This window comes from Macaca fascicularis, chromosome 6, assembly GCF_037993035.2.
Source record: "Macaca fascicularis isolate 582-1 chromosome 6, T2T-MFA8v1.1".
NCBI classification, from domain to species: Eukaryota; Metazoa; Chordata; class Mammalia; order Primates; family Cercopithecidae; genus Macaca; species Macaca fascicularis.
Window position 1 is genome coordinate 20099915 of NC_088380.1, and position 15703 is coordinate 20115617.

Below are 15703 nucleotides of genomic sequence, written 5' to 3' on the forward strand. Positions count from 1 at the left end.
TACTTGGAAAGTACTTTTCCCCAAAAACTGTGATATATGATGAGAATACAACACTTTCTAGGTCTCTGACCATAGACAATATCTTGAATTTATCATCCTCATAATGTTATCTTTACAATTCCAAAAGTTAATTTCTTTCACAATATGAATTTCAAAAATAAATAACAAAATAAAACTTACTGAGTTAAAATAACCTGACCAATGATTGGGCTCAGCAAACATCAGCTTCCCTAAAGGGTCATATTAGAATAAGTACAGATTTAGGAACTGGAATATTTATATTGGTATCTTGTATGACCCTGAAACAAGGCCTGCTCACAAGAAGGAAGAAGCACTGTTTTCCCCTTGCCCTCATTCCTTCCTAGATACTGCTGCAATGCCTCACCTGCCCAGAGGAGGCACCTTTCTCTTGTTGACATAAACCCCTAGGTAGGCTAAAAAAAATACTTACAAACATTCACTACTGAATGTCACTTCACAAAACAACTGGCTCTTCAGAACCTGTACATTAAGACGATTTTTAAAAATACAACTTGAAAAAGTATCAGCTACCCTTCCAAAACAGAATATATCAGAAAATACTTGGGTAACGTGGTTGATGTTGAGATTAAGGTTGACAAACAATTGTACCTCGCAATGTTCCTGATGACATTAACAGGCAATTAAGCCAAGTAATCAGTGCATGCATTTCATTTCTAAATACAGTCTCCCAACATGGCTATAAAATCTTTACTAGTGCTCTTTCTTTCTATACACCTATTTATGATTAGAATTAAATTATATTTTAGTAATGCTCATTGAGGTGTTCTCCAAGGTTGTTTTATTACCATCTAAAAACTCAGAAAATTACAATTTTGTACTGCTTTACTTAGTAGATATAGATCAACTCAAACTCCATATAAAGTATTGCACATAATAAAAATATACCTATATTTTACCAAGTAAATATATAATCAGGATGTTACTTAGTAAAAACAGGCATTTATTTTGGTGATGATTGCAAATAACATAATTTTTATGAATGCATGAACTCATATATATTCATAAATTACATTCTACTTAATGCAAATATTATTTGGAGTGAGGTAGCGAATAAAAATGAATCAAAAGCATGGCTTCTGATTGAAATGCTTCTGGAGTTGATTCTCTTTTCTGAAGAAGTAGCTCAACACCCTTGTATTAGTCTGTTCTCATGCTGCTAATAAAGACATATCTGAAGCTGGGGAGGCCTCACAGTCATGGCGGAAGGCAAATGAGAAGCAAAGTCACATCTTACGTGGCAGCAGGCAAGAGAAAGTGTGTGCAGAACACCCCTTTATAAAACTATCAGATTTCATGAGACTTATTCACTATGATGAGAACAGCATGGAAAAGATGAGCTCCATGATTCGATTACCTGCCATCTGCTCCCTCCCACAACATGTGGAAATTACGGGAGCTATAATTAAAGATGAGATTTGTGTGGGGACACAGCCAAAGCATATTATTCCACTCCTGGTCCCTCCCACAACTCATGTCATCACATTTCAAAACCAATCATGTCTTCCCAATGATCCTCTAAAGCCTTAACTTATTTCAGCATTAACTCAAAAGTTCACAGTCCAAAGTCTCATCTGAGACAAGGCAAGTCCCTTCTGCTTATGAGCCTGGAAAATCAAAAGCAAATTAGTGACTTCCTAGACACAATGGGGATCCAGGCATTAAGTAAGTAAATATAGCCACTCCAAATGGGAAAAATTGGTCAAAATGAAGGGGCTACAGGCCCCATGCAAGTCTGAAATCCAGCGGGGCAGTCAAGTCTTAAAGTTCCAAAATTATGTCCTTTGACTCCATGTCTCACATCCAGATCATGCTGATGCAAAAGGTGGGCTCCCATGGGCTTGGGCAGGTCCAACCCTGTGGCTTTGCAGGGTACAAGACCCCTCCCAGCTGTTTTAAGGGCTAGCATTGAGTGTCTGTGGCTTTTTAAGGTGCGCAGTGCAACCTGTCAGAGGATTTACCATTCTGGGGTCTGGAGGGCGTTGGCCATCTTCTCATAGCTCCACTAGACAGTGCCCCAGTGGAAATTCTGTGTGGGGACTTGCACCCTACATTTCCCTTCTGTACTGCCTTGGCAGAGGTTCTCCATGAGGACCCATCCCAGCAGCAAACTTCTGTCTGGATGTCTAATGGTTTCCATATATTCTCTGAAATCTAGGAGGAGGTTCCCAAACCTCAGTTCTTGACTTCTATGTACCCTCAGGCTCAACACCATGTGCAAGATGCCAAGGCTTAGGGCTTGCACCCTATGAAGTCACTGCCCAAGCTATACCTTGGCCCTTTTTGTGCCACAGCTGGTGCGACTGGGATGCAGGGCACCAAGTACCTAGGCTACACACAGCAGGGGGCCCTGACCCAGCCCGTGCAAGTCTCTGGGTCTGTGATGGGAGGGTCAGCTGTGAAGATCTTTGACATGCCTTGGAGACATTTTCCCCATTGTCTAGGTTTTTAACATTTGGCTCCTTGTTACTTATGCAAATTTCTGCAGTAAGCTTGAATTTCTCCCAAGTAAATGGTTTTTCTTTTCTATCTCATCATCAAGCTGTAAATTTTCCAAACTTTTATGCTCTGCTTCCTCTTGAACTCTTTGTCGCTTAGAGATTTCTTCCACCAGATACCTCAAATCATCTCTGTCCAGTTCAAAGTTCCACAGATTTCTAGGGCAGAGGCAAAAAGCTGCTAGTCTCTATTAAAGCACATTAAGAATCACCTTTGCTCCAATTCCCAAAAAGTTCCTTATCTCCATCTGAGATCACAACAGCCTGAACTTTATTGTTTATATCACTATAAGCATTTTGGTCAAAGCCATTCAACAAGTTTTTAGGAGGTTCCAAACTTTCCTACATCTTCCTGTCTTCCGAGCACTCTCAGTATCTAGGAAGTTCCAAATTTTCCCACTTTTTAAAATCTTCTTCTGAGCCCTCCAAACTGTTTCAACCTCTGACTGTTACCAGATTCCAAAGTCACTTCCACATTTTCAAGTATCTTTGCAGCACTACCACACTCTATTGGTATCAATTTACTGTATTAGTCTGTTTTCACACTACTGATAAAGACATACCTGAGACTGGGTAATTTATAAAGGAAAAAGGTTTAATGCACTTAGTTTCACATGGCTAGGAAGGCCTCACAATCATGAAAGAAGGCAAAGGAGAAGCAAAGTCACATATTACATGGTGGCAGGCAAGAGACAGAGTGTGCAGGGGAACTCCCCTTCATAATGCCATCAGATCTCCTGAGATTTATTCACTATCATGAGAACAGCATGGGAAAGACCAGCCCCCATGATTCAATTACCTCTCACTGGGTCCCTCCGATGACATGTGGGAATTGTGTGAGCTACATCTCAAGATGAGACATGGGTGAGGACACAATCAAACCATTTCAGCCCTCATAATTTTTTTCTTGGATATATTTTTCCCATTCATCCCTTTATTTCTTAACTAATTTTTAATGAGTCCTTATTATTTAATCACCATTTAATTTGTTCTTATGTTACTAAGGATCCACGATTGCTAACATCTGGCTATTTTGAAGACGAAAATAACCAGAAGTGATTGCAATTGAACTCACTCATGGATTCTTTAGAGCACCCCTTTAAAATGAATTAGTGAAAAGTTACTTTTACAGAGATACTATGTTGAAAAACCAATCCAAATGAAAGTCACTTGAGCTAATTTTGTAGACACCAAAATCCAAGTAGAATAAAAAACACTGAAATAGCCTCATGATTGCTATATAATTAAGGGCAATAGAAGCATGCATAAACTACAGTGCAATACCACCTCACACCACTAGAATGGCTATAATAAAAAGACAGATAGGAATATATGTTGGTAGAAATATGAAGAAATTGGAATATTGCTGTCAGAAATGTAAAACAGTGCATCCACTCTGGAAGACAATCTGCCAGTTCATCAAATGGCTACACATAGAATTATCATATGAGTTACCCGCAATTTCACTCCTAGGCATATACTCAAGAGAAACGGAAACATTTCCACTACTTTCACACCAATGCCTACAGCAATATTATTCATATTAGGAAAAAAAATGGAAACCAGATGAATGTTTGTCAAGTAAAGAATGGATAAATATGTGATATATCAATACAATAGAATAATTTTGGCAATAAAATTTAAGTACTGATGACACTTACTATAATATGGATAAACATTTAACACACCAATGCTCAATGACAGGAACCTGTCACAAAGGACTACCTATTACATGATTCTTTTATATAACAAAGCAATAGCAGGCAAATTTATAGAGATAGAAAGTGAATTAATGGCTTCCTGAATTAAGGTGAGGCAGTGTGGGGGATTATGACTAAGTAATGCAGAATTTTTGTTTTTTTTGGAGTAATAAAAATGTTTTGAAATTGGTTGTGGTGCTGGATGTACAACTCTGTGAATATTCTAGAAACCATTGAGCTATACACTTTAAAATGGTACATTTTATGCTATATGAATGATATATCAATGAAGCTGTTACAATTTTTAATGTTTTAGATCCTCCGAAAGAAAAACAGAACGTGATTTTACTTTATATGGCACTATTTTCAAATGTGAAGTATTCTTAAACTCTAATATATTAATGGTTTTTCATGAACACATCAAAACATTTCCTAAATATATATATATAAACTCTTCATCACTTTTAAAGTGAGGATAATTCGTACCTTTGGTCTACTTATGAATATGTTAAAAAACTTTATTGTTATGAAGATGGCTTCATTTTCTTAGAATTATATTCTAATTTCATTTCACACAGTCATATCTACCTTTATGATCCCAGCAGTATTATGGATACGTATTTTTGTATGTTGTTTCCTGAGCTTAGGTGTTTATCACAATGGAATATTCTGGGTGGAGGTAGAACAAGAGTTACCCTCAGCTTTAGAACATGTACTTGAAGAGAGCCTAGATCTGGCTGTTGAAATTCCAAGAATTATTCTTTTACTGTAAGTTCTATAAGTGTTTTTGAAACTTGAGCAGAGGTGTTACATTGACAAAATAATCCATGTGCAATTATATATTTTTATTTCTTTCTTTTTCCCTAAACTACCACACATATGAGGTACCCTTCTTCCAAAGACTTGATAGGTTAAGTACGGCAAAAGCAAATGAAAAAGCAAGTCTCCCAATTAGAAGGAGAACCAAATGCCCTTGACTCAAGGATGAGGCATAAGTGTTCTGTGATGCCAATTTTCCATCACCGTGTCAGAATTACAGTAAGGAGGAATGTACAAGACTTATTCATGCTATCTGATAAGGATAAATTATATCTAATATACTCCGCTTATTCTCTGATAATAAATTATATCTAATACATTCCGCTTACTCTCTTAGATCCTGATATCAAAAATAAAGATATTTCAGTATAAGTCTTCTTGTACCAGTGACATCTTTTACTATGATATATGAAGTAGTTTACCATTTTCTGAAGCAGTGACTGTGATGTTGTACCATGGAGTTTCTTCTCTGTCAAGAACCTTTGTAGTCTTAATGGTTCCAGTATTGGCATCAATGTTGAAAAATCTGTCATCTTCAGCATTGTAGTTGATGAAGTATCTAGAGAAAAAAAAAGAGAATTTTTTATTTGATGTTATAATGAAGAAAATACAACTGAACCAAGAGAAGCATTATATTTAAATACATTAAAATGTTCAATATTTGATTACATGGCAGTTTTATATTTTTATAGAACTTACATCAATTATTTTTATCTGTCAGTCTTTAATTCTAAGTTCAATTACTAATTCAAAGAATAATTTTGTTAGGTCTTACCAAGTTCCATGAATAAAAGTAGATAGTAGAAACACAGGGATTAATAATGGAGAGACCAAAAGAACTTACCTCTTAGAAACCTATGTTTAATTAAAAAAAAAAAAACAAAAAAACTACAATAAGATTTCTTGTTGCTATTATCCAAAAAAAAAAAAAAAAAATTAGAATCCTTGAAGTCAGAGATAAATTAGGAATTTATCTTGAAATTTCATTGTAGCTAAGGTTTAAAGATAAATATAAAATGAAAAACAAAACATTTATATTTATTAACATTGTACCTCCATCACAGTTCAACTAAACCTTTGTTCGATCAAAGAATGAGATAAAAAATAAAGATAGGTTGAATTATAGGCCACAAATTATTTTTCCTCTTCAATTCATGTAATCTTGCAGGATTCTCTCATATTGGGTTAGATTTCAGCTTACTTTTGTAATCAAATGAGCTGAAAGTGATCTTGTCTGTCTTCTTTCTGGGCCTAGGTTTCATGAGACTTTGTATGTTTCCTTGTATGCTATGCCACTGCCACAAGAAAAGCATGCTTGGGCTAATTAACTTGTCCTAGCAGGAGGAATTAAGGTAAGACCTTAATTGGGGCAAAGTTGTCCCAATTAAGGCTCCCAACCTAGAGTAGATCAACCTAGTAAATGTGCAGATGCATGATTGAGTGCCCCAGAGATAAACAGAACTGACATCAAAAGCTAGCCTAATTCAGCTAGCCCTCAGCTAACCCATCGACACATACGGTATAGTCAGACATAGCTTTTTTTAAGACCCCTGGGTTTTGCAGTTATGTGTTATTTAGCAACAGCTGATTGACATATCTATGAATAAATACTATTAAACAATTATCATATGCTCTAGAAAAGCTTCAGACTATTTCTACAACTATTTAAGGAGAGAAATATTCTCTTTTCTCCTAAAGCCTCTAATGCTTATTTCTCTTTTTAAATCTAAGCTTAAGTAATATTTTATCTGGACCTGAAAGATGAAATGGACTAATTATGTGAAAAGTGCTAGGGAAGAACATAGGAAATGGAGAAAACCAAGATGCAAAGATCCAAATTAAATAAAAAGTTTGAATTGGTTAGAAAACAAAGCTATGTAAATGTGGCTATGCAAACTGAAAACGTGAATGTCCAAGAGTTAGGACAAGGTAGGACAAGGCAAAGAGTTTTTACTCTTTTGTGAAAGCAATGGGAAGAATGTCAAATTCAAAAAAATAAAAAGATTAATTCATGTTCTGAAAAATAACACTGGCTACTTTTTATCATAGATTGTAGAAACTTGAAAACAATTTATAAACAAATTCTTTGTCAACTTGGACAAAGATGGAAAGATACAAGATAATGGAAAGAAGTGCATAACATATTGCTATATATGAAATGCAATTCATAGACTTTTTGTTGAAGTGGCATTAGTACAGCAATTAAATCACAGGTGACTTCATTTGCATGTGTGTGTTTGACCTACTATTTAATTGATAGGCCCCTTTACTGAGGTGGATAAAAAGAGTTAGGGAATGGTAATTTGGGAAAAATGAATGATTACGTCTTAAATGCCCATTAGATACCCACGTGGAATAAAAAGCAAAAGTCAAATATGGGTATGGAGTTCAATTGTCCTTTCTAAACAGGAAATATAAGTTTGAGATGACATAGGAGCATAAAGGTAAGGTAATGGGAATGGTATCATCTCATCTGGAACAGAATTGTAAGAGAAAAGAAATAAAAGATTGAGCACTAAAGTATACAACCTACTGAGTATAGAGCAGGCCAATATCTGTTCAGAGATGGTGGCAGCCAAAGGAGAGAGGGGAAAACTGGGAGGGGGAGTGGTGTGCAGCCAAGAAATGTCTCACCAGGAAGGAAGGAGCTAACAACTGGGGTGTAGTCTGTTAGGAGATTGATTGAGGTTAGTGAGGGTTAATTGGATTTGGCAAGATAGACAGTATTATTAATAGTTAACTTGTCAAGAATAACATCAGAAAAAATATCAAAGGATTGGAGATTTATTGCAGTGGCTTCAAGAGAAGATACAAAGACCATGAGTCAAGACAATGGATCGATATCTTTTCCTGAATGAACAGCAGAAAAAAAAAAAAAGCATTTTATGTCATCAGAAAAGTGGGTTCAACAAATTATTTTCTTTTATATGGGAAATAAGAAGCATTATCTTTGCTGAAAGAAATGATGCTTTTGAAAAAGCGGACTATCAAAAATGGTAAAACTCATGAGAAGGTGAAAAGAATTGGATTCCAGGGCAGTTGTAGAAATTTCCCATTGAAAGTAATAGGGATGCTTCTTCCATTTTAGTATGAGTAAAAGAAGAAAAGCTGGGTAGAAATATAGGATAGGTGTGGTGATGTAAATATTGCAAAATTCATCAGACTTTCTAGAACAGAGAGTAAGTGGAATTGCAGTACAACCCCATGCCTCTCATAGGCATAAGGTGTTAGAAGGGTATGCAGAGCATATTGCTAAGGTGTGAAATCTTCTAACCTCCTGTGGATAGGCATGAACACACATGGCAGAGGATATTAATAGCAGCATGGAGAATGAAACTACACAGCAAGGAGTCAAGAAATCTAACTTATCACTAAAAAACACATAAAAAGAGACAGATTGTATCACTTGTGTGATCAAAACAAGGAGGTGACCACTGTACATTGAATGTTCTAACACTGAATGTTCTAATAATAAGTACATGTTAATTGAAAAAAGTTTAACATAAAAAAGAAATTTAAACAAGCAAAGGTACAATTTTAAAGTAAATCTTATTCTGAGACACAAAAACAAGATGCTACATAATAGTGGGAAATCTATATGTCACTGGACTTCTCAAAGCATAAAGCAATGCTACAGTAAAACCATTGCACCTTCTTTGAATTGAGTCTATACTAGAAAAAAAAAAAAAAAAAAACCCCAAAAAACAAAAAAAAACCCACCCTTCTTATAATATCTCTTTCTCAGAGGATAAATGCTGAGGATGAGGGCTGAACTGGTTAGGAAATGACAGATGTCTTTTCACGTGGAAAGGACAACATCCTTTAAAATGTAATCAGTAGGCTTTCTGGCTATTTTATTATCTAATGTTAACCTGTCTTTAAGAAATTGTCCATTTTTGGTTACTGTAAGAAAATCAGCTTCTGTATCTGAAATTTGGAGGACTCAAATTTGGAACTTATTATTCAGCTTCAAAGTTTCCTGCAGCAACTATCAGAAAAGCTCAGATTATATTGCTATAGATCCCTATGAAATATGGCAGAGCATGTCTCGTTTTAGAAATTCGATCACCTTAGAACTGTCAGTCTGGAAGAAAATAGGTTTTGTTTTGTTTTGTTTTCCAAAATATATGTATTCTTTTTGCCAGCGCAATCTCCTCTTTTTTAGCCACTTCACACTGGGCTTTCTAACATAAGTGCTAATATCAGTGGCTTAATATTTTTAGAGTTAAACGTATTTTAATTTATGTAGGTTTAAATTAAGTTTATATATTAGAAAAATGGTAAGCATAATGCTAGGCACGCATCTTTAGACTCATGTTATTTGCTTCCGAGTTTCCTAAGCTATCTAGCTCTCTAGGGAAATCAATATCCTAAGGGCTAGATTTTGGGCGATGCTTGGATCCAAAGAGTCTTATTCATGAAGCTGCAATTGAATTTTGACTCAAGTAGAACTAAATAGTTCTGCCTAACCACCTTTGGCTTTCTGCCCAGACGTGGAAATAAAAACTCAGAAGTAAGTAAAGTGGAAATGTGAGAAAAGAGAAACTATTCAAGACTATTTTGAAGATTAAATGTAGAATCATTCTATTTAGAATTAAGAAGTGACATGGGTCCATAAAACCGTTAATCAAACAATTAAAAGAGATGAGAATATTCTCAGTAAATTATTTTTCAAATAATGTTATAATAAAATCTGTTTCATAAGCCCTCAGAAAGTTAAAAAAACTTAATACTTTATGAATGTATATATCAATATTTAGATTTTTTTACAAATAATTGATTTGACATTTTCAGGAGTATTTAGAAAATACAAAATCAAGTAACCATTTGCCTAGGAGACATAGGTCCTAAAAGAGGACTAATCATAAAACCCGTGGAATTGGGGTTTTAAATTAAAAAAAAAAAAAAAATTCTAGGTTACAGCTATCAAAAATGAACCAGAATAAATTGAGGTTAGAAGATTTATAGCCATATAAGACATTTTAAACAGTTTCTTCAAATTCTGATTTGGCCCTTAATATAAACCTTTGAGTACTGGTATATGTGTGAGGTAGAGAGGAAACACTTAAATACTTATATGAGTTATTTAACAAAGCTACCTAGTAAGAGGTAAGAAGAGCTAACATTTATGGAGCACTTGCAATATACTAGATGGGGTTCTAAGTGCTTTGTAAACATTAGTTCATTAAACACTCAAAACAGCTGCATGAGGTAGGTACTATTACTAGTTCCCTTTTGCAAATGAAGAAACCAAGGCACAGAGTAATAGAGAATTTTGTACAACAATAAGGAGATAGTGCAAGAGATTAAAACACAATCTAGGTCTACTGAGTAATACTTATCAGCTTTTTTTTTTTTTTTCACAGTGTCCTTCTTGTTGCCCAGGCTGGAGTGCAACGGCACAATCTCGGCTCACTGCAACCTCTACTTCCCGGGTTTAAACGATTCTCTTGCCTTAGCCTCCCCAGTAGCTGGGATTAAAGGCATCTGCCCCCACGCCCAGCTAATTTTTGTAGTTTTGGTAGAGACGGGGTTTCACCATGTTGACCATGCCGGTCTCTAACTCCTGACCTCAGGTGATCCGCCCCCCTCGGCCTCCCAAATTGCTGGGATTACAGGTGTGAACCACCACACCAGGCCAGCTTCTTTGTTTTTAAAAGGAGAAAGTTTTAAAGGGGTGATAATATTGTTTGAATATTTTTCACTTCTGAATCTCATATTAAAAGCTAATTCCCAGTGTTGGAGGTGAGGCCTGGTGGGAGGTGACTGGATTGTGGGGGTGGATCCCTCATGAATGGTTTGGCCCCATCCACTTGGTGATAAGTGAGTTCTCACTCAGTTCACGCAAAATCTAATTGCTTAAAAGCCTGGGACCTCCCCTTCTTACTCCTGCTCCCACTCTCACCATGTGACATGCTGGCTCCCCTCCCCCTTCTGCCAGACTGTAAGTTCTCTGAGGCCAGAAGCAGATGCTGGCACCAGGCTTCCTGCACACCCTGCAGAACCATGAGCCAATTAAAACTCTTTTCTTTATAAATGACCCAGCTTCAGGTATTTTTATAGCAACACAAGCACAAACCCCTACAATCTTGATCCATTCATTCAAAAATACTTTCATTTGAAAGAGTACACAAAAGGAATGAGAAATATATATTTAAAAAGAGAGAATATGTCCAATAGTTTACTTTGGGAAAATAAGGAAATAAAGAAAAAAGAAAGAAAAGCCAGGTGCGGTGGCTCACGCCTGTAATCCTAGCACTTTGGGAGGCCGAGGCGGGCGGATCACGAGGTCCAGACCATCCTGGCTAACACGGTGAAACCCCGTCTCTACTAAAAATACAAAAAAATGAGTCGGGCGTGGTGATGGGCACCTGTAGTCCCAGCTACTCGGGAGGCTGAGGCAGGAGAGTGGCGTGAACCTGGGAGGCGGAGCTTGCAGTGAGCCGAGATCGCGCCACTGTGTTCTAGCCTGGGCGACAGAGCGAGACTCAGTCTCAAAAAAAAAAAAAAAGAAAGAAAGAAAGAAGAAAGAAAGAACAAAGGGGGGAGGGAGGGAGGGAGGGAGGAAGGGAAGGAAGGAAGAAAAGAAGGAAGGAAGGAAAAGGAAGGAAGGGAGAGAAAGAAGAAAAGAAAGAAAAGAAAGAAAGGAAAGAAAGAAAGAGAAAGAAAGAAAGAAAGAAAAAGGGACAGAGAGAGAAAGAAGGAAAGAAGGCAAGAAAACAAGCAAGCAAGAAAGAAATGGAGGGAGGGACGGAGGGAGGGAGGGACAGGAAACTTATTATAGTGATGGATGCCAGAGAGTTTAATGAAGAGATCAGAGAATAAAATTCCAAGGAATAAAAGCGTCATGGAAGACATGGTATTTGATCAGTCTTGAAAGATGAATAACAGTTAAATAGAGATATGTGCATCAGAGATCATCCAGAGAGTATGGAATTTGATGATTTCATATGATATATTAGAGAAAAACAGAGAGAAAGAAAGATCTTAGATCTGGTTTGGAATTCCTTCAGAGGTGAGATAGCATTTTGCACACTACTGGTATTGGCTGCTAGACTAGAAAGAGAAAAGAAGAAGAAAAAAAAGCTTCATGTAGTAGACAGGAAACAAACAGTAATTTTCTCCTTCCCACACATCAGCGTTCCAGTTAGTATGACTGCCCTTATTCATGTGTTAGACTTGAGTAGTAAGCTCTCTTTTTAAAATAAAATATTCTTAGGTACAAGATGAGGATGGACTAAACTGTAGCACCTAGTATAGCAAATGAAAGAATATAATTATTCTCGTTGTAGATGAAAGGAGTACAGATATTTGATAGGGAAAGATAATCTCTGTAAAATTTTGAAGATGAGAATGCATAGATTGGAAAAAAATGTCCAAAGTGTTTGGATTGTAAGAGCACAGACTTTTAAAGACACACGAAGAAGCAAGAAGAATTAGGGTGAGGGATGGGTTGCTTACCAAGGACGAATTTCCCAATGTTCGGATATCGGAAGTCGTAACCTCTTTGAAGACACTTAAAAACATCTACATTCTTTCTCTCTGTGTACAATAAGTTACGGATTCTTAGCCTTGTTTATTTAGAATGTAAAGATCAATTCCAGGAAAAATTGTTTCTAAAATAGACCCAGCATCTATGTGAAAATTATATTGAGCCGTAGTAAGATTATCAATACAGATTTGAAACCAAGCAAACCTATTAATCACAGCTGTATCACTTAGCGCTGTGATATTAAGAGATTTAGTCTCTCTGAGCTGTCTCCATGAGCAAAATGGAGAACCATTTACATAATAATCTTCTTGTGATGATGAAGTGAAGTGATATGTGAAAATCACTTATGCTTGAGGGTTAAATGATAGGCCTTCATAGAAAACAACTATAACTTGCTTTAAGGTTTCTCAGGAAGGTGGTTTTCTCTCTCTTTCTTTCCTAGGAAGCTTCGGTCTATTTTGATAAGACAGTTCATAAATTGTAGGTACTGGTTGTTCCTTTCTCCTGTGACTGCACTATAAACACAGTGGGATATGAATAAGGGTTACTACTGAATAAAGAAGAGTCTCTGTACAAATAGCCAGAACTTCAGCCTGTTTCCGAAAATTCTCTGTCAGAAAATTAATTTTTAATTTCCTGCTTAAAGCACATAGAGCAATTTTTATTTGGAAAGTATATGACACTAAAGCTCTTTAACTTCTACCAACAATAACATAGATGTATTGCTTGGCCTCACAAGTGAATGAATAAGCCAACCAATCAATCAACAGTTATAATGGAGACTCTGATAATATTTCAGGCAACTGATAGTAGTCTTTTGCTTCTTTGGTAAATATTTTGGTAGCACTAACCATGCCAAGGAATCATGTCTTACCTATCCAGGTCACTATGTTTTCACATCTAGATAAGATATTTGTAGATTCTTAATGTCATCCTTCACATGGATTTCTAATATTATGTTTAAAATTGGTTAGGCTAATTCAAGAAACAATTTTTTTTTCTCTTTATGGTGTGTAGCTGGCTTATTCCTTCTTCATTGAGGAATATCTAAACATTGAACAAAAAACAAATACATTTGCACCTCACATAAAACTTCATAGAACCACAGTTCTAGAAATAATTTTAAGATGTAATACAATTATTGATTGTGAAAGCCCATCTTTTAGACTTCAGTTTACATCTAAGAAAAAAAAAGCAAAGCAACTACTTTGTGGTATATCTTGTTAATATCCTGTACTAATCTACAAGCATATGTGGCCAAAAGGGTTAATATGAGGGCGAAAAGGTTGAAATAGACTCAAAGGCTACTCTTATATGACAATTGTGATACATAATTCAAACTTGTGATACATAATTCAAACCCTATAACCACCACATGTTCACTATATTATGTGTGAAATAAGTATCAAAATGGTATTTCATTAAATGCCACTCTGGAAGTTGTATGATCAATGATCAATAAGATGTCTCCTAGTTATAGATCGGAGAAAGTGCAATTAAGTTACTGACAACTCAAATTTGCTCAGTAGTCTTTATCAGACCTCTAATTGGACAAGACGCATGGGCAAACCTTAACTAATTTCACACTGGCAGATAAATGGACCCATTCATGCCTCACCCAGTACAGGAGATCTTGCCAAGTTTCCAATATAACTTAGAAATACTCGCTATAATTTTGTATTTCTACACTGCTCTCTGTTCTATCATTCAACTTCTGCACCATTTCTTAACTCTAGTAAATGTTTTAAAGCAATGATGAAAGTAAAAAGAAAATGCAGTATATTGAAATGAGATGAAAAATGATTATTTAAATTAGTACTTTAGAGACCAACAAACAGAGACGTTATGAACATAGTAAAAATTCAATCTCAATAATGATGACCTTTACTCAAATATTTCCTTCCACAGAAACTGCTTTAAATAAACTATGCAGGTCATCATTTGGCACTCAGCTTCCCTTTGATTATGTAGGTATATATTTGTGATAATTATTAAAGTGCATAAGAAATGTTATTTTTCATTTCAATAACAACTGTTCAGTCCTCAGTGGCACTTATTTTCATTATATTCTGTCCATTTCGCCACAATAAATTAATTTAAAACTTATGTAACAGAAATCTATTTTTACAGTGACCTACTTAGAGAAATATAATCTGGTTTAAAGTATAGAAGACCTCTTTCAGTTGTCACTTTGTAAACACTTGCAGGTACAAGACATGAATGGTAAAGCAAATTTATTTAAGATTTTGTCACCCAAGTAGTTTTGTAAGTTTTATTGAGAATAATCAATAGTTGGGATAAAGTTTAATCAATACATATCCTGTGAGATATTACCACAACTTGGTCTCTCTTTTTTTTTTTTTTTTTTGAGACACAGGGTATTGCTCTGTCACCCAGTCTGGAGTGCAGCAGCAGGAACATGACTCATTGCAGCCTTCGCCTCCTGGGCTCAAGCGATCCTCCCACCTCAGCCTCTGAAGTAGCTGGGACTACAGGTGTATGCAACCCCAATTTTTGTATTTGTTTGTAGAGACAGTGTTTTGTCATGTTGCCCAGGCTGGTATTGAACTCCTGAGCTCAAATGATCCTCTCGCCTCTACCTTCCAAAGTGCTAGAATTACAGGTGTGAGCCACTGTGCCGAACCTTGGACTCACCTTTAGCTTCACAAAAAGTCACACACCTGAAGTATAGCTTAAAATTATGATTCTCTTTGTTAACATTGGGAATGCAATTTAATACACAAGCCATGCTTTGAGAAAATAATCCTTCTGAAAAATGAAGGTATGATTTCTCACATAAAGTGAGTATTGTGCTTACATGCTTAATAAGCTGGGTAGCACACATAGCACATGGATATTTGGGGGTACTTTTTAACCTCTTGAATCAAAACTTCCATCCAATGAAACAAAATTAAGCTAAACCTCTGCAGAGGCAATTATAATGTTTCTTCCTGGTATTTATGCCTCTAAGTAAGTGAGATACCAGAAATTCCATTAATCCTGAGTTCTAGAAATGCTACAAAACCTTATTCGAATTTTTTGTTCATGACTAGCCTGATTAACATGGCCAAACTGTCTCTACTAAAAATCCAAAAATCAGCCAAGAGTAGTGGTACATGCCTGTAATCCCAGATACATCGGAGACTAAGGCAGGA

The 15703-nt window shown here is 36.0% G+C and overlaps 1 protein-coding gene across 10 annotated transcripts in view; it reads right to left on the minus strand.

Annotated features, from left to right (window-relative positions):
- CDH18 (cadherin 18) overlaps positions 1 to 15703 on the minus strand; it is a 1123620-nt gene that overhangs the window by 69273 nt on the left and 1038644 nt on the right. For all 10 annotated transcript variants that reach the window (XM_015451232.4, XM_073995099.1, XM_073995098.1 and 7 more), the window contains one exon: positions 5479 to 5615. In XM_015451232.4, coding sequence (XP_015306718.1) covers positions 5479 to 5615 — 137 coding nt within the window. The remainder of the gene's footprint in view (positions 1 to 5478; positions 5616 to 15703) is intronic.